Raw genomic sequence first — 25,518 nt, forward strand, 5'->3', positions numbered from 1 at the left:
CTGTACTCACTGACCTACACAAACACACACCAAGCCCCGTTCCCTATCACCCCTGTACTCACTGACCTACACTAACACACACCAAGTCCCATTCCCCTATCACCCCCTGTACTCACTGACCTACATTAACTCACACCAAGTCCCGTTCCCTATCACCCCTGTACTCACTGACCTACACAAACACACACCAAGCCCCGTTCCCTATCACCCCTGTACTCACTGACCTACATTAACTCACACCAAGTCCCGTTCCCCTGTCACCCCCACTGAAATGACTGACCTACATTAACTCACACCGTCCTGTTCTCGATCACCCCCCCTGTACTCACTGACCTACATTAACTCACACCAAGTCCCGTTCCTCTGTCACCCCTGTGCTCACTGACCTCCATTAACTCGCACCAAGTCCCTTTCCTCTATATCCCCCTGTACTTATTGACCTACATTAACTCACACCAAGTCCCGTTCCCTAAAACCCCTGTACTCACTGACCTCCACAAACACACACCAAGTCCCGTTCCCCTATCACCCCTGTACTCACTGACCTACACTAACACACACCAAGTCCCGTTCCCCTATCACCCCTGTACTCACTGACCTACACTAACACACACCAAGTCCCGTTCCCCTATCACCCCCTGTACTCACTGACCTACATTAACTCACACCAAGTCCCGTTCCCTATCACCCCTGTACTCACTGACCGACATTAACTCACACCAAGTCCCGTTCCCATCACCCCTGTACTCACTGACCTACATTAACTCACACCAAGTCCCGTTCCCTATCACCCCTGTACTCACTGACCTACACAAACACACACCAAGCCCCGTTCCCTATCACCCCTGTACTCACTGACCTACATTAACTCACACCAAGTCCCGTTCCCCTGTCACCCCCCCTGTAATGACTGACCTACATTAACTCACACCGTCCTGTTCTCGATCACCCCCCCTGTACTCACAGACCTACATTAACTCACACCAAGTCCCTTTCCTCTATATCCCCCTGTACTCACTGACCACATTAACACACACCAAGTCCCGTTCCTCCGTCACCCCTGTGTTCACTGACCTACATTAACACAAACCAAGTCCCGTTCTTCCGTCACCCCTGTGCTCACTGACCTACATTAACACACACCAAGTCCCGTTCCCTATCACCCCTGTACTCACTGACCTACATTAACTCACACCAAGTCCCGTTCCCTATCACCCCTGTACTCACTGACCTACATTAACACACACCAAGTCCCGTTCCCTATCACCCCTGTACTCACTGACCTACATTAACTCACACCAAGTCCCGTTCCCCTTTCACCCCTGTACTCACTGACCTACATTAACTCACACCAAGTCCCATTCCCCTATCACCCCTGTACTCACTGACCTACATTAACTCACACCAAGTCCCGTTCCCCTATCACCCCTGTACTCACTGACCTACATTATCTCACACCAAGTCCCGTTCCCCTATCACCCCTGTACTCACTGACCTACATTAACTCACACCAAGTCCCGTTCCCCTATCACCCCTGTACTCACTGACCTACATTATCTCACACCAAGTCCCGTTCCCCTTTCACCCCTGTACTCACTGACCTACATTAACTCACACCAAGTCCCGTTCCCCTATCACCCCTGTACTCACTGACCTACATTATCTCACACCAAGTCCCGTTCCCCTATCACCCCTGTACTCACTGACCTACATTAACTCACACCAAGTCCCGTTCCCCTATCACCCCCTGTACTCACTAACCTACATTAACACACACCAAGTCCCGTTCCCCTATCACCCCCTGTACTCACTAACCTACATTAACACACACCAAGTCCCGTTCCCTATCACCCCTGTACTCACTGACCTACATTAACTCACACCAGGTCCCGTTCCCCTATCACCCCCTGTACTCACTGACCTACATTAACTCACACCAAGTCCCGTTCCCCTATCACCCCCTGTACTCACTAACCTACATTAACACACACCAAGTCCCGTTCCCTATCACCCCTGTACTCACTGACCTACATTAACTGACACCAGGTCCCGTTCCCCTATCACCCCCTGTACTCACTGACCTACATTAACTCACACCAAGTCCCGTTCCCCTATCACCCATGTACTCACTGACCTACATTAACTCACACCAAGTCCCGTTCCCCTTTCACCCCTATACTCACTGACCTACATTAACTCACACCAAGTCCCGTTCCCTATCACCCCTGTACTCACTGACCTACATTAACTCACACCAAGTCCCGTTCCCTATCACCCCTGTACTCACTGACCACATTAACACACACCAAGTCCCGTTCCTCCGTCACCCCTGTGCTCACTGACCTACATTAACACACACCAAGTCCCGTTCCTCCGTCACCCCTGTGCTCACTGACCTACATTAACACACACCAAGTCCCGTTCCTCCGTCACCCCTGTGCTCACTGACCTACATTAACACACACCAAGTCCCGTTCCCTATCACCCCTGTACTCACTGACCTTCATTAACTCACACCAAGTCCCGTTCCCCTATCACCCCCCATGTAATGACTGACCGACATTAACTCACACCGTCCTGTTCTCGATCACCCCCCCTGTACTCACTGACCTACATTAACTAACACCAAGTCCCGTTCCCCTATCACCCCTGTACTCACTGACCAACATTAACTCACACCAAGTCCCGTTCCCCTATCACCACTGTACTCACTGACCTACACTAACACACACCAAGTCCCGTTCCCCTATCACCCCTGTACTCACTGACCTACACTAACACACGCCAAGTCCCGTTCCCCTATCACCCCTGTACTCACTGACCTACACAAACACACACCAAGCCCCGTTCCCTATCACCCCTGTACTCACTGACCTACATTAACTCACACCAAGTCCCGTTCCCTATCACCCCTGTACTCACTGACCTACACAAACACACACCAAGCCCCGTTCCCTATCACCCCTGTACTCACTGACCTACACTAACACACACCAAGTCCCATTCCCCTATCACCCCCTGTACTCACTGACCTACATTAACTCACACCAAGTCCCGTTCCCTATCACCCCTGTACTCACTGACCTACACAAACACACACCAAGCCCCGTTCCCTATCACCCCTGTACTCACTGACCTACATTAACTCACACCAAGTCCCGTTCCCCTGTCACCCCCACTGAAATGACTGACCTACATTAACTCACACCGTCCTGTTCTCGATCACCCCCCCTGTACTCACTGACCTACATTAACTCACACCAAGTCCCGTTCCTCTGTCACCCCTGTGCTCACTGACCTCCATTAACTCGCACCAAGTCCCTTTCCTCTATATCCCCCTGTACTTATTGACCTACATTAACTCACACCAAGTCCCGTTCCCTAAAACCCCTGTACTCACTGACCTCCACAAACACACACCAAGTCCCGTTCCCCTATCACCCCTGTACTCACTGACCTACACTAACACACACCAAGTCCCGTTCCCCTATCACCCCTGTACTCACTGACCTACACTAACACACACCAAGTCCCGTTCCCCTATCACCCCCTGTACTCACTGACCTACATTAACTCACACCAAGTCCCGTTCCCTATCACCCCTGTACTCACTGACCGACATTAACTCACACCAAGTCCCGTTCCCATCACCCCTGTACTCACTGACCTACATTAACTCACACCAAGTCCCGTTCCCTATCACCCCTGTACTCACTGACCTACACAAACACACACCAAGCCCCGTTCCCTATCACCCCTGTACTCACTGACCTACATTAACTCACACCAAGTCCCGTTCCCCTGTCACCCCCCCTGTAATGACTGACCTACATTAACTCACACCGTCCTGTTCTCGATCACCCCCCCTGTACTCACAGACCTACATTAACTCACACCAAGTCCCTTTCCTCTATATCCCCCTGTACTCACTGACCACATTAACACACACCAAGTCCCGTTCCTCCGTCACCCCTGTGTTCACTGACCTACATTAACACAAACCAAGTCCCGTTCTTCCGTCACCCCTGTGCTCACTGACCTACATTAACACACACCAAGTCCCGTTCCCTATCACCCCTGTACTCACTGACCTACATTAACTCACACCAAGTCCCGTTCCCTATCACCCCTGTACTCACTGACCTACATTAACACACACCAAGTCCCGTTCCCTATCACCCCTGTACTCACTGACCTACATTAACTCACACCAAGTCCCGTTCCCCTTTCACCCCTGTACTCACTGACCTACATTAACTCACACCAAGTCCCATTCCCCTATCACCCCTGTACTCACTGACCTACATTAACTCACACCAAGTCCCGTTCCCCTATCACCCCTGTACTCACTGACCTACATTATCTCACACCAAGTCCCGTTCCCCTATCACCCCTGTACTCACTGACCTACATTAACTCACACCAAGTCCCGTTCCCCTATCACCCCTGTACTCACTGACCTACATTATCTCACACCAAGTCCCGTTCCCCTTTCACCCCTGTACTCACTGACCTACATTAACTCACACCAAGTCCCGTTCCCCTATCACCCCTGTACTCACTGACCTACATTATCTCACACCAAGTCCCGTTCCCCTATCACCCCTGTACTCACTGACCTACATTAACACACACCAAGTCCCGTTCCCCTATCACCCCCTGTACTCACTAACCTACATTAACACACACCAAGTCCCGTTCCCTATCACCCCTGTACTCACTGACCTACATTAACTCACACCAGGTCCCGTTCCCCTATCACCCCCTGTACTCACTGACCTACATTAACTCACACCAAGTCCCGTTCCCCTATCACCCCCTGTACTCACTAACCTACATTAACACACACCAAGTCCCGTTCCCTATCACCCCTGTACTCACTGACCTACATTAACTGACACCAGGTCCCGTTCCCCTATCACCCCCTGTACTCACTGACCTACATTAACTCACACCAAGTCCCGTTCCCCTATCACCCCCTGTACTCACTAACCTACATTAACACACACCAAGTCCCGTTCCCTATCACCCCTGTACTCACTGACCTACATTAACTCACACCAGGTCCCGTTCCCCTATCACCCCCTGTACTCACTGACCTACATTAACTCACACCAAGTCCCGTTCCCTATCACCCTCTGTACTCACTGACCTACATTAACTAACACCAAGTCCCGTTCCCCTATCACCCCCTGTACTCACTGACCTACACGAACTCACATCAAGTCCCGTTCCCCTATCACCCCTGTACTCACTGACCTACATTAACTCACACCAAGTCCCGTTCCCCCATCACCCCTGTACTCACTGACCTACATTAACACACACCAAGTCCCGTTCCCTCTCACCCCTGTACTCACTGACCTACATTAACTCACACCAAGTCCCGTTCCCCTATCACCCATGTACTCACTGACCTACATTAACTCACACCAAGTCCCGTTCCCCTTTCACCCCTGTACTCACTGACCTACATTAACTCACACCAAGTCCCGTTCCCCTATCACCCCTGTACTCACTGACCTACATTAACTCACACCAAGTCCCGTTCCCTAAAACCCCTGTACTCACTGACCTACATTAACACACACCAAGTCCCGTTCCCTATCACCCCTGTACTCACTGACCTACATTAACTCACACCAAGTCCCGTTCCCTAACACCCCTGTACTCACTGACCTACATTAACACACACCAAGTCCCGTTCCCTATCACCCCTGTACTCACTGACCTACATTAACTAACACCAAGTCCCATTCCCCTATCACCCCCTGTACTCACTGACCTACATTAACTCACACCAAGTCCCGTTCCCCTATCACCCCCCCGTAATGACTGACCGACATTAACTCACACCGTCCTGTTCTCGATCACCCTCCCTGTACTCACTGACCTACATTAACTCACACCAGGTCCCGTTCCCCTATCACCCCCTGTACTCACTGACCTACATTAACTCACACCAAGTCCCGTTCCCCTATCACCCTCTGTACTCACTGACCTACATTAACTAACACCAAGTCCCGTTCCCCTATCACCCTCTGTACTCACTGACCTACATTAACTCACACAAAGTCTCTTTCCTCTATATCCCCCTGTACTCACTGACCTACATTAACTAACACCAAGTCCCGTTCCCCTATCACCCCCTGTACTCACTGACCGACACTAACTCACATCAAGTCCCGTTCCCCTATCACCCCTGTACTCACTGACCTACATTAACTCACACCAAGTCCCGTTCCCTCTCACCCCTGTACTCACTGACCTACATTAACTCACACCAAGTCCCGTTCCCCTATCACCCCCCCCTGTAATGACTGACCTACATTAACTCACACCGTCCTGTTCTCGATCACCCCCCCTGTACTCACTGTCCTACATTAACTCACACCAAGTCCCGTTCCTCTGTCACCCCTGTACTCACTGACCTACACTAACTCACATCAAGTCCCGTTCCCCTATCACCCCTGTACTCACTGACCTACATTAACTCACACCAAGTCCCGTTCCCCCATCACCCCTGTACTCACTGACCTACATTAACACACACCAAGTCCCGTTCCCTCTCACCCCTGTACTCACTGACCTACATTAACTCACACCAAGTCCCGTTCCCCTATCACCCCCCCCTGTAATGACTGACCTACATTAACTCACACCGTCCTGTTCTCGATCACCCCCCCTGTACTCACTGACCTACATTAACTCACACCAAGTCCCGTTCCCCTATCACCCCCCCCTGTAATGACTGACCTACATTAACTCACACCGTCCTGTTCTCGATCACCCCCCCTGTACTCACTGACCTACATTAACTCACACCAAGTCCCGTTCCCCTATCACCCCTGTACTCACTGACCTACATTTACTCGCACCAAGTCCCGTTCCCCTATCACCCCTGTACTCACTGACCTACATTAACACACACCAAGTCCCGTTCCTCTATCACCCCTGTACTCACTGACCTACATTAACACTCACCAAGTCCCATTCCCCTATCACCCCTGTACTCACTGACCTACATTAACACACACCAAATCCCGTTCCTCTATCACCTCTGTACTCACTGACCTACATTAACAATCACCAAGTCCCGTTCCCCTATCACCCATGTAATCACTGACCTACATTAACACACACCAAGTCCCATTCCCTATCATCCCTGTACTCACTGACCTGCACTAACACAAACCAAGTCCGGTTCCTCTATCACCCCTGTACTCACTGACCTACATTTACACACACCAAGTCCCGTTCCTCTATCACCCCTGTACTCACTGACCTGCATTAACACACACCAAGTCCCGTCCTCTATCACCCCTGTACTCACTGACCGACACTAACACACACCAAGTCCTGTTCCTCTATCACCTCTGTACTGACTGACCACATTAACTCACACCAAGTCCCGTTCCTCTATCACCCCTGTACTCACTGACCTACACTAACACACACCAAGTCCCGTTCCTCTATCACCTCTGTACTGACTGACCACATTAACTCACACCAAGTCCCGTTCCTCTATCACCCCTGTGCTCACTGACCTCCATTAACTCGCACCAAGTCCCGTTCCTCTATCGCCCCCTGTACTCACTGACCTACGTTAACACACGCCAAGTCCCCTTCCCCTATCACCCCCTGTACTCACTGACCACATTAACACACACCAAGTCCCGTTCCTCCGTCACCCCTGTGCTCACTGACCTACATTAACACACACCAAGTCCCGTTCCTCCGTCACCCCTGTGCTCACTGACCTACATTAACACACACCAAGTCCCGTTCCCTATCACCCCTGTACTCACTGACCTTCATTAACTCACACCAAGTCCCGTTCCTCTATCACCCCTGTACTCACTGACCTACATTAACTCACACCAAGTCCCGTTCCCCTATCACCCCCCATGTAATGACTGACCGACATTAACTCACACCGTCCTGTTCTCGATCACCCCCCCTGTACTCACTGACCTACATTAACTAACACCAAGTCCCGTTCTCCTATCACCCCTGTACTCACTGACCTACATTAACTCACACCAAGTCCCGTTCCCCTATCACCACTGTACTCACTGACCTACACTAACACACACCAAGTCCCGTTCCCCTATCACCCCTGTACTCACTGACCTACACTAACACACACCAAGTCCCGTTCCCCTATCACCCCTGTACTCACTGACCTACACTAACACACACCAAGTCCCGTTCCCCTATCACCCCCTGTACTCACTGACCTACATTAACTCACACCAAGTCCCGTTCCCTATCACCCCTGTACTCACTGACCGACATTAACTCACACCAAGTCCCGTTCCCATCACCCCTGTACTCACTGACCTACATTAACTCACACCAAGTCCCGTTCCCTATCACCCCTGTACTCACTGACCTACACAAACACACACCAAGCCCCGTTCCCTATCACCCCTGTACTCACTGACCTACATTAACTCACACCAAGTCCCGTTCCCCTGTCACCCCCCCTGAAATGACTGACCTACATTAACTCACACCGTCCTGTTCTTGATCACCCCCCCTGTACTCACTGACCTACATTAACTCACACCAAGTCCCGTTCCTCTGTCACCCCTGTGCTCACTGACCTCCAGTAACTCGCACCAAGTCCCTTTCCTCTATATCCCCCTGTACTCACTGACCTACAATAACACACACCAAGTCCCGTTCCCTATCACCCCTGTACTCACTGACCTACAATAACACACACCAAGTCCCGTTCCCTATCACCCCTGTACTCACTGACCTACATTAACTCACACCAAGTCCCGTTCCCTATCACCCCTGTACTCACTGACCTACAATAACACACACCAAGTCCCGTTCCCCTATCACCCCTGTACTCACTGACCTACAATAACACACACCAAGTCCCGTTCCCCTATCACCCCTGTACTCACTGACCTACATTAACTCACACCAAGTCCCGTTCCTCTATCACCCACTGTACTCACTGACCTACATTAACTCACACCAAGTCCCTTTCCTCGATATCCCCCTGTACTCACTGACCACATTAACTCACACCAAGTCCCGTTCCCCTATCACCCCCCGCACTCACTGACCTACATTAACTCACACCAAGTCCCGTTCCCTATCACCCCTGTACTCACTGACCTACATTAACTCACACCATGTCCCGTTCCCTAAAACCCCTGTACTCACTGACCTACATTAACACACACCAAGTCCCGTTCCCTGTCACCCCTGTACTCACTGACCTACATTAACTCACACCAAGTCCCGTTTCCTAACACCCCTGTACTCACTGACCTACATTAACACACACCAAGTCCCGTTCCCTATCACCCCTGTACTCACTGACCTACATTAACACACACCAAGTCCCGTTCCCCTGTCACCCCCCCTGTAATGACTGACCTACACTAACTCACACCGTCCTGTTCTCGATCACCCCCCCTGTACTCACTGACCTACATTAAGTCACACCAAGTCCCTTTCCTCTATATCCCCTTGTACTCACTGACCACATTAACACACACCAAGTCCCGTTCCTCCGTCACCCCTGTGTTCACTGACCTACATTAACACACACCAAGTCCCGTTCCTCCGTCACCCCTGTGCTCACTGACCTACATTAACACACACCAAGTCCCGTTCCCTATCACCCCTGTACTCACTGACCTACATTAACTCACACCAAGTCCCGTTCCCCTTTCACCCCTGTACTCACTGACCTACATTAATTCACACCAAGTCCCGTTCCCCTATCACCCCCTGTACTCACTGACCTACATTAACTCACACCAAGTCCCGTTCCCTATCACCCCTGTACTCACTGACCTACATTAACTAACACCAAGTCCCGTTCCCCTATCACCCTCTGTACTCACTGACCTACATTAACTAACACCAAGTCCCGTTCCCCTATCACCCTCTGTACTCACTGACCTACATTAACTAACACCAAGTCCCGTTCCCCTATCACCCTCTGTACTCACTGACCTACATTAACTAACACCAAGTCCCGTTCCCCTATCACCCTCTGTACTCACTGACCTACATTAACTCACACCAAGTCCCGTTCCCCTATCACCCTCTGTACTTACTGACCTACATTAACTCACACCAAGTCCCGTTCCCCTATCACCCTCTGTACTCACTGACCTACATTAACTCACACCAAGTCCCGTTCCCCTATCACCCCTGTACTCACTGACCTACATTAACTCACACCAAGTCCCGTTCCCCCATCACCCCTGTACTCACTGACCTACATTAACACACACCAAGTCCCGTTCCCTCTCACCCCTGTCCTCACTGACCTACATTAACTCACACCAAGTCCCGTTCCCCTATCACCCCCCCCTGTAATGACTGACCTACATTAACTCACACCGTCCTGTTCTCGATCACCCCCCCTGTACTCACTGACCTACATTAACTCACACCAAGTCCCGTTCCCCTATCACCCCTGTACTCACTGACCTACATTTACTCGCACCAAGTCCCGTTCCCCTATCACCCCTGTACTCACTGACCTACATTTACTCGCACCAAGTCCCGTTCCCCTATCACCCCTGTACTCACTGACCTACATTAACACACACCAAGTCCCGTTCCTCTATCACCCCTGTACTCACTGACCTACATTAACACTCACCAAGTCCCGTTCCTCTATCACCCCTGTACTCACTGACCTACATTAACACTCACCAAGTCCCGTTCCCCTATCACCCCTGTACTCACTAACCTACATTAACTCACACCAAGTCCCGTTCCTCTATCACCCCTGTACTCACTGACCTACATTAACACTCACCAAGTCCCGTTCCTCTATCACCCCTGTACTCACTGACCTACATTAACACACACCAAGTCCCGTTCCTCTATCACCCCTGTACTCACTGACCTACATTAACACTCACCAAGTCCCGTTCCTCTATCACCCCTGTACTCACTGACCTACATTAACACACACCAAGTCCCATTCCCCTATCACCCCTGTACTCACTGACCTACATTTACTCGCACCAAGTCCCGTTCCCCTATCACCCCTGTACTCACTGACCTACATTAACACACACCAAGTCCCGTTCCTCTATCACCCCTGTACTCACTGACCTACATTAACACTCACCAAGTCCCGTTCCTCTATCACCCCTGTACTCACTGACCTACATTAACACACACCAAGTCCCATTCCCCTATCACCCCTGTACTCACTGACCTACATTAACACTCACCAAGTCCCGTTCCTCTATCACCCCTGTACTCACTGACCTACATTAACACACACCAAATCCCGTTCCTCTATCACCCCTGTACTCACTGACCTACATTAACACACACCAAGTCCCGTTCCTCTATCACCCCTGTACTCACTGACCTACATTAACACTCACCAAGTCCCGTTCCTCTATCACCCCTGTACTCACTGACCTACATTAACTCACACCAAGTCCCGTTCCTCTATCACCCCTGTACTCACTGACCTACATTAACACTCACCAAGTCCCGTTCCTCTATCACCCCTGTACTCACTGACCTACATTAACACACACCAAATCCCGTTCCTCTATCACCCCTGTACTCATTGACCTACATTAACACTCTGCAAGTCCCGTTCCCCTATCACCCATGTACTCACTGACCTACATTAATAGACACCAAGTCCCGTTCCTCTATCACCCCTGTACTCACTGACCTACATTAACACACACCAAGTCCCATTCCCCTATCATCCCTGTACTCACTGACCTACACTAACACACACCAAGTCCGGTTCCTCTATCACCCCTGTACTCACTGACCTACATTTACACACACCAAGTCCCGTTCCTCTATCACCCCTGTACTCACTGACCTGCATTAACACACACCAAGTCCCGTCCTCTATCACCCCTGTACTCACTGACCTACACTAACACACACCAAGTCCCGTTCCTCTATCACCTCTGTACTCACTGACCACATTAACACACACCAAGTCCCATTCCTCTGTCACCCCTGTGCTCACTGACCTCCATTAACTCGCACCAAGTCCCGTTCCTCTATCACCCCCTGTACTCACTGACCTACGTTAACACACGCCAAGTCCCCTTCCCCTATCACCCCCTGTACTCACTGACCTACATTAACTCACACCAAGTCCCGTTCCCTATCACCCCCTGTACTCACTGACCTACATTAACTCACACCAAGTCCCGTTCCCTATCACCCCTGTACTCACTGGCCTACATTAACTCACACCAAGTCCCGTTCCCTATCACCCCTGTGCTCACTGACCACATTAACACACACCAAGTCCCGTTCCTCCGTCACCCCTGTGCTCACTGACCTACATTAACACACACCAAGTCCCGTTCCTCCGTCACCCCTGTGCTCACTGACCTACATTAACACACACCAAGTCCCGTTCCCTATCACCCCTGTACTCACTGACCTTCATTAACTCACACCAAGTCCCGTTCCTCTATCACCCCTGTACTCAATGACCTACATTAACTAACACCAAGTCCCATTCCCCTATCACCCCTGTACTCACTGACCTACATTAACTCACACCAAGTCCCGTTCCCCTATCACCCCTGTACTCAATGACCTACATTAACTAACACCAAGTCCCGTTCCCCTATCACCCCTGTACTCACTGACCTACATTAACTAACACCAAGTCCCGTTCCCCTATCACCCCTGTACTCAATGACCTACATTAACTAACACCAAGTCCCGTTCCCCTATCACCCCTGTACTCAATGACCTACATTAACTAACACCAAGTCCCGTTCCCCTATCACCCCTGTACTCAATGACCTACATTAACTCACACCAAGTCCCGTTCCTCTATCACCCCTGTACTCAATGACCTACATTAACTCACACCAAGTCCCGTTCCTCTATCACTCCTGTACTCACTGACCTACATTAACACACACCAAGTCCCGTTCCCCTATCACCCCTGTACTCAATGACCTACATTAACTCACACCAAGTCCCGTTCCTCTATCACCCCTGTACTCAATGACCTACATTAACTAACACCAAGTCCCGTTCCCCTATCACCCCTGTACTCACTGACCTACATTAACTAACACCAAGTCCCGTTCCCCTATCACCCCTGTACTCAATGACCTACATTAACTAACACCAAGTCCCGTTCCCCTATCACCCCTGTACTCAATGACCTACATTAACTAACACCAAGTCCCATTCCCCTATCACCCCTGTACTCACTGACCTACATTAACTAACACCAAGTCCCGTTCCCCTATCACCCCTGTACTCAATGACCTACATTAACTAACACCAAGTCCCGTTCCCCTATCACCCCTGTACTCAATGACCTACATTAACTCACACCAAGTCCCGTTCCTCTATCACCCCTGTACTCAATGACCTACATTAACTCACACCAAGTCCCGTTCCCCTATCACCCCTGTACTCAATGACCTACATTAACTCACACCAAGTCCCGTTCCTCTATCACCCCTGTACTCACTGACCTACATTAACTCACACAAAGTCCCATTGCTCTATCACTTCTGTACTCACTGACTGACCTCCATTGGCTCCTGGTTAAGCAACGCATTGATATGAAAATTCTTTTCCTTGTTTTCAAATCCCTCTATGGCCTCACCACTCCCTATCTCTTTACTCTCTTCCAGCCCCACAACCCACTGAGATATCTGCACTCCTCTAATTCTGGTCTCTTGACCCTCCCTGATTTGAAACATTCCACCATTGGTGTCTGTGCCTGCAGCTGCTGTCATCCCAAGCTCTGGAATTCTCTCCCTACACCTCTCCGCCCCTCCACCTTGCTTTCCTTCTTCAAGACACTCCTTTTGTCCATCTGCACATTTCTCCTTATGCAGCTCCGTGTCATATTTTGTTTTATAATGCTCCTGTGAATCGCCTTGGGACATTTTACTATATTACAGGTGCCGTACAAATCCTATTGTTGTTGTTGTTATTTCAGTACCTTGCGTGATGGGGTTTTCATTTTACAGTCACTGCAGAAACACATGTTATTTCTTGTTAGCTCCTGAGGCGTGAAAAACAGCTTCAAGGCATCTTCCTGTGAAAGGTACGAGAGCAGTTACAGCTTTTGATGATGTCGTCAGCCTGTTACCCGCACCCCCCCTCACCCCTACCCCAACACAGAGATAAACATCCAGCTGTAGCTGCACCCCAATCCCCACCCCTACCCAGGATTCAACAGTAGGAGCAGGAGATTGGAAAGAGGCCCAAGTGTCGACTTTGAATACATACCGACCTGCCTTCTGCAACTAATCTACAGGTTGTCAGGGTGGCTGTGGCCCTTTCCCTGAGCAGAGAGAGCCCTGTTCAGGGAAACTAAGGTGGGACACTGAGAGAAAGGAGACAAAAAAGATAGAGTGAAAGAAGTGAGAAAGAGAGAGAGAAAGAATAAATTAACTTGTATTTACATAGCAACCTTCACATCCCCAGGATGTCCCAAAGCAGTCCACAGCCAAACAAGTATTTATACACAGTGTAGGCTAGTTAATCTGCTGTGGTGATGTTGGTTGAAAATAACGGGTGGCTTGAGCACCCAGGGAACTCGAGCACTCTTCTGAATAGGTTGTCCTTTTGATGTGACATTACCCTGAGGCTCCAGTGCCCTCTTGGGTGGCAATACTTCACAGCAGAGCAGGGGAGCTCTTCCCAGTGCCCTGACCAATATTTATCCCTCAACCAAAATTATCAAAACAGATATAAAAACAGAAAGTGCTGGAAACACTCAGCAGATCAGGCAGAATCTGTGGAGAGAGCAGAGTTAACATTTCAGATCTGTGAACTTTCATCAGAACCAGCAAAGATTAGAAATGTAATGGTCTTTGAGCAAGTGAAAGAGGGGAGGGGTGCAGAGGAAGAACAAAAGGGAAGGTGTGTGATAGGGCGGAGGGCAGGAGAGATTAAATGACAAAGAGACCATGGAATAAAAGGCAAAGGTCCAGAACCAAGGTCATCCAACCTGTCATCGAGCGTCAGTATGCTGACGACACTTGTGGCTGTGCACACTCAGAGGCTGAGCTTCAAAACCTCATTGATGCATTCATGGAGGTGTATGAAAGAATGGGCCTTAAGCTAAACATCGGAAGACAAAGATCCTCTATCAGCCTGCTCCCACAGCACAACACTGCCCCCTGACTATCGAGATCCATGGTGAACCACTGGAAAATGTTGATCACTTCTCAAATCTTGGGAACATCCTCTCAGCAAGGGCAGACATCAACGATAAAACTCAGTATCACCTCCAGTGTGCCAGTACAGCCTTCAGTCATCTGAGGAAAAGAGTGTTTGACGACAAAGATCTCAAACCAAGCTCATGATCTACAGGGTCGCAGTGTTACCTGCCCTCCTGTATGTGTCAGAAACATGGACACTGCACAGCAGACATCTCAAAGCCCTGGAGTGATATCACCAGCAGTGCCTCCACAAGATCCTGCAAATTCAGTGGCAGGACAGGCTGTCCAATATCAGTGTCCTCTCTCAGGCCAACTCCTCCAGTATCGAGACACTGGTCATGGCTAGTCAGTTACGCTGGGCTGGCCACATCGTCCGCATGCCTGACACATGACTCCCAAAACAAGCATTCTATTCCGAGCTCTGTCACAGCAAGAAGTTACCAGGAGGGCAGAGGAAACGCTGCAAGGATGTCCTTAAAGCCTCCCTGAAAAAATGTGACATCTCCACTGATTCATGGGAATATCTTGCCGAGACTGGCCAAAATGGAGAAGAAGCATCCGTGAAGGTGCCAGCCAGTTCGAACGACATCGACATGCCCAGGCAGTGACCAAGTGCAAAACAGCAGAAGGAGCGCTTGGAATTTCGAGCATCCCATTCACTCGCCTCATCAAACACCACCTCTCCCACCTGTGGCAGAGTGTGCGGATCCAGAATTGAACTATTCAGTCACCTAAGGACCCACAACCCTGGAGTGGAAGAAAGTCATCCTCGTTCCCGAGGGACTGCCTCAGAGAGAAGAAAAAGCTGTAACAAAAGACAAAGCATTCGTCCAGAAAGAATGTTAATGGCAGAATTTTTTTTTGATTCATTTGTGGGATAGGCCAGCATTCCGAAATGCCCTCGAACTGAGTGGCTTGTGAGGGCATTTCAGAGTCAATTACACTGCTGTGGGTCTGGAGTCACATGCAGGCCAGACTAGGTGAGGACGGCAGATTTCCTTCCTGAAAGGACATTAATGAACCAGATGGGTTTTTACAACAATCAACAATTCCAAATTTATTATTGAATTCAAATTTCACTATCTGCCGTGGTGGGATTCGAACCCATGTCCCCAGAGCACTAACCGGGGCCTCTGGGTTACTAGTCCAGTGACCACAATGCCACTGCCTCCCCTAATAATAATAATGAACAGCTCTGTTCAAAAACAAAAACATGAAAAACAAATTGAAGACTGGCACATGTTAAAAAACAAATCAAAATGGCAGTCATGGTCTGAAGTTGCTGAACTCAGTGTTGAGTCCAGAGGGCTGTGGAGTGGCTAGCCTACCCGACAATGTGGAAAATTGCCCAGGTATGCCCTGTCCACAAAAAGCAGGACTAACCAACCCGGCCAATTACCGCCCCATCAGGCCGCTCTCAATCAACAGCAAAGTGATGAAAGGTGTCATCGACAGTGCTATCTAGCAGCACTTACTCAAATAATCTGCTCAGTGACGCTCAGTTTGGATTCCGCCAGGGCCACTCAGCTCCTGACCTCATTACAGCCTTGGTCCAAACATGGACAAAAGAGCTAAACTCAAGAGGTGAGGTGAGAGTGACTGCCCTTGACATCAAGGCAGCATTTGACCAAGTATGGCATCAACATCCTGGGGGTTACCATTGACAAGAAACCGAACTGGAGTAGCCATATAAATACTGTGGATACAAGAGCAGGTCAGAGGCTAGGAATCCTGAGGTGAGTAACTCACCTCCTGACTCCCCAAAGCCTGTCCACCATCTACAAGGCACAAGTCAGGAGTGTGATGGAATACTCTGCACTTGCCTGGATGGGTGCAGCTCCAACAACACTCAAGAAGCTCAACACCATCCAGGACAAAGCAGCCCGCTTGATTGTCACACCATCCACAAACATTCACTCCCTCCACAACCGACGCACAGTGGCAGCAGTGTGTACCATCTACAAGATGTACTGCAGCAACGCACCAAGGCTCGTTAGACAGCACCTTCCAAACCTGCGACCTCTAGAAGGACAAGGGCAGCAAATGCATGGGAACATCACCACCTGCAAGTTCCCCTCCAAGTCACACACCATCCTGACTTGGAACTCTATCGCCGTTCCTTCACTGTCGCTGGGTCAAAATCCTGGAACTCCCTTCCTATCAGCACTGCTGGTGTGCCTGCACCCCAAGGACTGCAGCGGTTCAAGAAGGCAGCTCACCACCACCTTCTCAAGGACAATTAGGGATGGGCAATAGATACTGGCCTACCCAGCGACGCCCACATCCCGTGAAGGGATATAAAAAAAGATTGGAAAATGAGATGCTGTTCCTCGAGCTTGCATTGAGGTTCACTGGAAAACTGCAGCAGGGCGAAGACAGAAATGAGGGCATGAGAGCAGGATGGAGAATTGAAATGGCAAGCAACCGGAAGCTCAGGGTCCTGCTTGCGGACTGAGCGGAGGTGTTCCACAAAGCGGTCACACAGTCTGCGTTTGGTCTCCCCAATGTAGAGGAGACCACACTGTGAGCAGCGAATACAGTATACTACATTGAAAGAAGTACAAGTAAATCGCTGCTTCACCTGAAAGAAGTGTTTGGGGCCTGGGATAGTGAGGAGAGAGGAGGTAAATGGGCAGGTATTACACCGCCTGCGATTGCAGGGGAAGGTGCCCTGGGACGGGGACAAGGTGGTGGGGGTAATGGAGGAGTGGACCAGGGTGTTGCAGAGGGAAAGATCCCTTTGGAATGCTGACAGGGGAAGAGAGGGGAAAATGCCTTTGGTAGTGGCATCACGCTGGAGGTGGCAGAAATGACGGAGGATGATCCTTTGGATATGGAGGCTGATGGGATGGAAAATGACAACAAGAGGAACCCTGTCACGGTTCTGGGGAGGGAGGGGAAGGGGTGAGGGTAGAGGTGCGGGAAATGGGTTGGACAAGGTCGAGGGCCCTGTCAACCACAGTGAGGGGAGTCCTCGGTTGAGGAAAAAGGAAGATATATCAGAAGCGCTGTTGTGAAAGGTAGCATCATCAGAGCAGATGCGACAGAGGCAGAGAAACTGGGAGAATGGAATGGAGTCCTTACAGGAGGCAGGGTGTGAAGAAGTGTAGTCGAGGTAGCTGTGGGAGTCGATGGGCTTATAATAAATTTTAGTAGACAGTCTATCCTCAGAGATGGAGAAAGAGAAGTCGAGGAAGGGAAGGGAAGTGTCGGAGATGGACCATGTAAAGGTGAGAGACGGTTGGAAATGGGAAGCAAAGTTGAAAAAGTTTTCCAGTTCAGGGCGGGAGCAGGAAACGGCACCGATACAGTCATCAATGTACCGGAAAAAGAATTGGGGGAGGGGCCCTGAGTAGGACTGGAACAAGGAATCTTCGACATATCCCACAAAAAGACAGGAATAACTCGGACCCATAGCAACACCTTTTATTTGGAGGAAGTGAGTGGAGTTGAAGGAGAAGTTGTTCAATGTTAAAACAGATGATCGGTTACCAAAAGATTGCTGATTGTGGGAGCTTGCTGTGTGCAAACTGGCTGCCATGTTTCTTCCATTACAATGGGAACAACACTTTAAAAGTAATTGGCTTTGGGTCATTCTGAGGTCCTGTAAGGTGCCATATAAATTCAAGTTCTTGCTTTGTCTAACCTGTTATGTATTTTAAATGTCTTTTAAAGGTTCCCTTTTTGGATGTTATTTTTAAGGCTTTATAATCCTCTCTTAGTGAACCCAGTTCACTTGGATAACACACCCTCACGCTTGATGTTCTTCTCTACACAGCTTTTAGGACCTGGGTAGCTCTCATATCTCTCAGTCCTCGAGATGCGGCCTGTACAGCCTGAACATGGTCTCTAGGCCGGCAATCTGAGACCATTCAATGGTCCTATTTTATTGCTGCCTCACTATGTTTGGTCAGGATGTGTCAAATACAATTGCCTCTTACAAATGACGCTTTATGAGTTCCACCCCCAAGGTGTGCATGTGGCCCCATCTTTACTACAAATGAGCAATCCAGTGCAGAGTCCAGGCACAATACCCGACTTGTCACTGCTCAGCCTGGATCTCTACAGTTATATCAATCGCACAAGGAATGAATTCCACTTACCAGCGGAAAACATCCACGATTCTGCATCTCTTGCAATGGCAGAGGGAGGCTCCACATGCTGCTGTCTATCACACTCACTTTGCCACACTGGCACTCCACAAACCCCTCCACTTTGATCTCATACAGTCTCTTCATCTCCTCAGCCTGCACATGAGGCAAGATGAAGACAAATTAATTTTATTTTAAAAATGTAACAAATATTAATAAACAGAGGGTAACAATGAAAAGAATACAAATCTAAAGTTAACAATGTTGAGGATGTACATCAATAGAATAACAATGCAAACAGTGCAACAATATGAAGAGTAAACATCAGAATAATGGAGTATGACTGTAAAGACTACACCTCCAAAATGACAAGCAATGATGTGATGACTACTTATCCACAATATCATAAAAATAGAATGAGAACCAAGAGTGTAAAGGGTACATTTCAACACGGTCCAATCAATGGAACCGAACTGCGCACGACAGATTGAGTAAACAACATGAGGAGGAAGCAATATGAACAGTAAAGAACAAAGAACAGTACAGCACAGGAACAGGCCAATCGGCCCTCTAAGCCTGCACTGATCTTGATGCCTGTCTAAACTAAAACCTTCTGCACTTCTGGGGTCCGTATCCCTCTATTCCCATCCTATTCATGTATTTGTCAAGATGTCTCTTAAACGTCGCTATCGTATCTGCTTCCACTACCTCCCCCGGCAGCAAGTTCCAGGCACTCACCACCTTCTGTGTAAAGAACTTGCCTCGCACATCCCCTCTAAACTTTCCCCTCGCACCTTAAACCTATGTCCCCTAGTAACTGACTCTTCCACCCTGGGAAAAAGCTTCTGACTATCCACTCTGTCCATGCCACTCATAACTTTGTAAACCTCTATCATGTCGCCCCTCCACCTCCGTCGTTCCAGTGAAAACAATCAGAGTTTATCCAACCTCTCCTCGTAGCTAATACCCTCCAGACCAGGCAACATCCTGGTCCTCTGTACCCTCTCCAAAGCCTCCACATCCTTCTGGTAGCGTGGCGACCAGAATTGCACGCAGTATTCTAAGTGTGGCCTAACTAAGGTTCTGTACAGCTGCAGCATGATTTGCCAATTTTTATACTCTATGCCCTGACCGATGAAGGCAAGCATGCCATATGCCTTCTTGACTACCTTTCAGTGACCTGTGGACCTGTACGCCCAGATCTCTATGCCTGTCAATACTTCCCACCTGTATTAGATCTTCCAAAATGCATTACCTGACAATTGTCTGGATTAAACTCCATCTGCCATTTCACCGCCCAAGTCTCCAACCAATCTATATCCTGCCCGGATATTCCCCAGACAATCCTCATCACTATCCGCAACTCCACCAACCTTTGTGTCGTCCGCAAACTTACTAATCAGACCAGCTACATTTTCCTCCAAATCATTTATATACAATACAAACAGCAAAGGTCCCAGCACTGATCCTTGCGGAACACCACTAGTCATAGCCCTCCATTCAGAAAAGCACCCTTCCACTGTTACCCTCTGTCTTCTATGACCGAGCCAGTTCTGTATCCATCTTGCCAGCTCACCTCTGATCCCGTGTGACTTCACCTTTTGTACCAGTCTGCCATGAGGGACCTTGTCAAAGGCTTTACAGACGTCCATATAGACAACATCCACTGCCCTTCCTTCATCAATCATCTTCGTCACTTCCTCAAAAAACTCAATCAAATTAGTGAGACACGACCTCCCCTTCACAAAACCATGCTGCCTCTCGCGAATAAGTTCATTTGTTTCCAAATGGGAGTAAAGCCTGTCCCGAAGAATCCTCTCTAATAATTTCCCTACCACTGACGTAAGGCTCAATGGCCTATAATTTCCTGGATTATCCTTGCCACCCTTCTTAAACAAAGGAACAACATTGGATATTCTCCAGTCCTCTGGGACCTCACCTGTAGCCAATGAGGATACAAAGATTTCTGTCAAGGCCCCAGCAATTTCTTCCCTTGCCTCCCTCAGTATTCTGGGGTAGATCCCATCAGGCCCTGGGGACTTATCTACCTTAATGCTTTGCAAGACGCCCAACACAACCTCCTTTTTGATAACGACATGACCCAGACTATCTACAGTCCCTTCCTGAGACTCATCATCCACCAAGTCCTTCTCTTTGGTGAATACTGATGCAAAGTACTCATTTAGTACCTCACCCATTTCCTCTGGCTCCACACATAGATTCCCTCCTCTGTCCTTGAGTGGGCCAACCCTTTCCCTGGCTACCCTCTTGCTCTTTAGATACGTATAAAAAGCCTTGGGATTCTCCTTAATCCTGTTGGCCAATGACTTTTCATGACCCCTTTTAGCCCTCCTGACTCCTTGCTGAAGTTCCTTCCTACTTTCTTTATATTCTTCGAGGGCTTTGTCTGATCCCTGCTTCTAGCCCTTACGAATGCTTCCTTTTTCTTTTTGACTAGGCTCACAGTATCCCTCGTTATCCAAGGTTCCCGAAACTTGCCAAACTTATCCTTCTTCCTCACAGGAACAATGTGAGGAACAAACAATGTGAGGAGCAAACAACGTGAGAAGTAAAGAATGTGAGAAACAAACAATGTGAGGAACAAAGAATGTGAGGAGTAAATAATGTGAGGAGTAAACAATGTGAGGAATAAACAATGTGAGGAATAAACAATGTGAGAAGTAAACAATGTGAGAAACAAACAATGTGAGGAACAAACAATGTGAGGAGTAAACAATGTGAGGAGTAAATAATGTGAGGAGTAAACAATGTGAGGAATAAACAATATGAGGAATAAACAATGTGAGGAGCAAACAATGTGAGAAGTAAAGAATGTGAGGAACAAACAATGTGAGGAACAAACAATGTGAGGAGCAAACAATGTGAGGAGCAAGCAATGTGAGGAGTAAACAATGTGAGGAGTAAACAATGTGAGGAATAAACAATGTGAGGAGCAAACAATGTGAGAAGTAAAGAATGTGAGGAACAAACAATGTGAGGAACAAACAATGTGAGGAGTAAACAATGTGAGGAGCAAACAATGTGAGGAGCAAGCAATGTGAGGAGTAAACAATGTGAGGAATAAACAATGTGAGGAATAAACAATGTGAGGTGCAAACAATGTGAGGAGCAAACAATGTGAGGAGCAAACAATGTGAGGAGTAAACAATGTGAGGAGCAAACAATGTGAGAAGTAAAGAATGTGAGGAGCAAACAATGTGAGCAGCAAACAATTTGAGAAGTAAAGAATGTGAGGAGCAAACAATGTGAGAAGTAAAGAATGTGAGGAGCAAACAATGTGAGAAGTAAAGAATGTGAGGAGCAAACAATGTGAGAAGTAAAGAATGTGAGGAGGAAACAATGTGAGGAGTAAACAATTTGAGAAGTAAAGAATGTGAGGAGCAAACAATGTGAGGAGTAAACAATGTGAGGAGTCAACAATGTGAGGAGCAAACAATGTGAGGAGGAAACAATGTGAGGAGTAAACAATTTGAGAAGTAAAGAATGTGAGGAGCAAACAATGTGAGGAGTAAACAATGTGAGGAGTAAACAATTTGAGAAGTAAAGAATGTGAGGAGCAAACAATGTGAGGAATAAACAATGTGAGGAGTAAACAATGTGAGAAGTAAAGAATGTGAGGAGCAAACAATGTGAGAAGTAAAGAATGTGAGGAGCAAACAATGTGAGGAGGAAACAATGTGAGGAGTAAACAATGTGAGGAGGAAACAATGTGAGGAGTAAACAATTTGAGAAGTAAAGAATGTGAGGAGCAAACAATGTGAGGAGTAAACAATGTGAGGAGTAAACAATGTGAGAAGTAAAGAATGTGAGGAGCAAACAATGTGAGGAGGAAACAATGTGAGGAGTAAACAATTTGAGAAGTAAAGAATGTGAGGAGCAAACAATGTGAGGAGTAAACAATGTGAGGAGTAAACAATGTGAGAAGTAAAGAATGTGAGGAGCAAACAATGTGAGCAGCAAACAATGTGAGGAGTAAACAATGTGAGAAGTAAAGAATGTGAGGAGCAAGCAATGTGAGGAGCAAACAATGTGAGGAATAAACAATGTGAGGAGCAAACAATGTGAGGAGTAAACAATGTGAGGAGCAAACAATGTGAGCAGCAAAGAATGTGAGGAGCAAACAATGTGAGGAGTAAACAATGTGAGGAGTAAACAATGTGAGAAGTAAAGAATGTGAGGAGCAAACAATGTGAGCAGCAAACAATGTGAGGAGTAAACAATGTGAGAAGTAAAGAATGTGAGGAGCAAGCAATGTGAGGAGCAAACAATGTGAGGAGGAAACAATGTGAGGAGTACACAATTTGAGAAGTAAAGAATGTGAGGAGCAAACAATGTGAGGAGTAAACAATGTGAGAAGTAAAGAATGTGAGGAGCAAACAATGTGAGCAGCAAACAATGTGAGGAGTAAACAATGTGAGAAGTAAAGAATGTGAGGAGCAAGCAATGTGAGGAGCAAACAATGTGAGGAGGAAACAATGTGAGGAGTAAACAATTTGAGGAGTAAACAATGTCAGGAGTAAACAATGTGAGAAGTAAAGAATGTGAGGAGCAAGCAATGTGAGGAGCAAACAATGTGAGGAGTAAACAATGTGAGGAGCAAACAATGTGAGGAGCAAACAATGTGAGGAGTAAACAATGTGAGGAGTAAACAATGTGAAAAGTAAAGAATGTGAGGAACAAACAATGTGAGGAGCAAACAATGTGAGGAGTAAACAATGTGAGGAGTAAACAATGTGAGAAGTAAAGAATGTGAGGAGCAAACAATGTGAGCAGCAAACAATTTGAGAAGTAAAGAATGTGAGGAGCAAACAATGTGAGAAGTAAAGAATGTGAGGAGCAAACAATGTGAGAAGTAAACAATGTCAGGAGTAAACAATGTGAGAAGTAAAGAATGTGAGGAGCAAGCAATGTGAGGAGCAAACAATGTGAGGAGTAAACAATGTGAGGAGCAAACAATGTGAGGAGCAAACAATGTGAGGAGTAAACAATGTGAGGAGTAAACAATGTGAAAAGTAAAGAATGTGAGGAACAAACAATGTGAGGAGCAAACAATGTGAGGAGTAAACAATGTGAGGAGTAAACAATGTGAGAAGTAAAGAATGTGAGGAGCAAACAATGTGAGGAGTAAACAATGTGAGAAGTAAAGAATGTGAGGAGTAAACAATGTGAGGCGTAAACAATGTGAGGAATAAACAATGTGAGGAATAAACAATGTGAGGAGTAAACAATGTGAGGAATAAACAATGTGAGGAGTAAACAATGTGAGGAATAAACAATGTGAGGCGTAAACAATGTGAGGAGTAAACAATGTGAGGCGTAAACAATGTGAGGAATAAACAATGTGAGGAATAAACAATGTGAGGAGTAAACAATGTGAGGCGTAAACAATGTGAGGAATAAACAATGTGAGGAATAAACAATGTGAGGAGTAAACAATGTGAGGAATAAACAATGTGAGGAGTAAACAATGTGAGGCGTAAACAATGTGAGGAATAAACAATGTGAGGAGTAAACAATGTGAGGCGTAAACAATGTGAGGAGTAAACAATGTGAGGCGTAAACAATGTGAGGAGTAAACAATGTGAGGAATAAACAATGTGAGGAATAAACAATGTGAGGAGTAAACAATGTGAGGAGTAAACAATGTGAGGCGTAAACAATGTGAGGAATAAACAATGTGAGGAGTAAACAATGTGAGGAATAAACAATGTGAGGAATAAACAATGTGAGGAATAAACAATGTGAGGAGTCTATGGGGAATGAGTATGACCCAGGGTTTACAAGTCCCAAGCTGTGTCCCAAGTACTTTCTGGTGTGCTGTGGTTATACCACTGCTGAGACTGGCTCTTGACCTCTGCAGCAGTTGAATTGTTGAGTTGTGTCTCTAGCACAGTGTGAATGTAATCAAGCTGAGGTAGCAATTCCTGTACTCACCAATCTTGAATTTTGTAACTGATCCAGTAATAGATTAAAGATGATGAGAAACAGCTCCTCTGCATCATGCTGGATGTTAACTTGAAAACAGAAAAGTCTCAGATAACTAAAAAAAATGGAATTTAATCAAACACCGTACCTTATGCACAGGTTTTAGTCCAAGCATCAACAGTTGCTTGTGTCTGATTACTGACATTACATAGTATTACATAGGATATACATCACAGAAACAGGTCCCTCGCCCAACCCTAACCAGTCCATGCTGGTGTTAATGCTCCACT

The 25,518-nt window shown here is 47.7% G+C and overlaps 1 protein-coding gene across 6 annotated transcripts in view; it reads right to left on the minus strand.

Moving 5' to 3' along the window:
* Positions 1–25,518, minus strand: part of LOC137379762 (ubl carboxyl-terminal hydrolase 18-like) — a 287,737-nt gene that overhangs the window by 108,600 nt on the left and 153,619 nt on the right. For 4 of the 6 annotated variants that reach the window (XM_068051105.1, XM_068051110.1, XM_068051107.1 and 1 more), the window contains exons 6-8: positions 25,238–25,317; positions 19,295–19,438; positions 13,964–14,059 (exon numbers count right to left, since the gene is read on the minus strand). In XM_068051105.1, coding sequence (XP_067907206.1) covers positions 13,964–14,059; positions 19,295–19,438; positions 25,238–25,317 — 320 coding nt within the window. Of the gene's footprint in view, positions 1–13,963; positions 14,060–19,294; positions 19,439–25,237; positions 25,344–25,518 lie in introns of all 6 variants that reach the window. The other 2 variants (XM_068051108.1, XM_068051106.1) reach the window with 2 other exon arrangements.

Source organism: Heterodontus francisci, chromosome 18 (genome assembly GCF_036365525.1).
Source record: "Heterodontus francisci isolate sHetFra1 chromosome 18, sHetFra1.hap1, whole genome shotgun sequence".
In the NCBI taxonomy this organism is placed as follows: Eukaryota; Metazoa; Chordata; class Chondrichthyes; order Heterodontiformes; family Heterodontidae; genus Heterodontus; species Heterodontus francisci.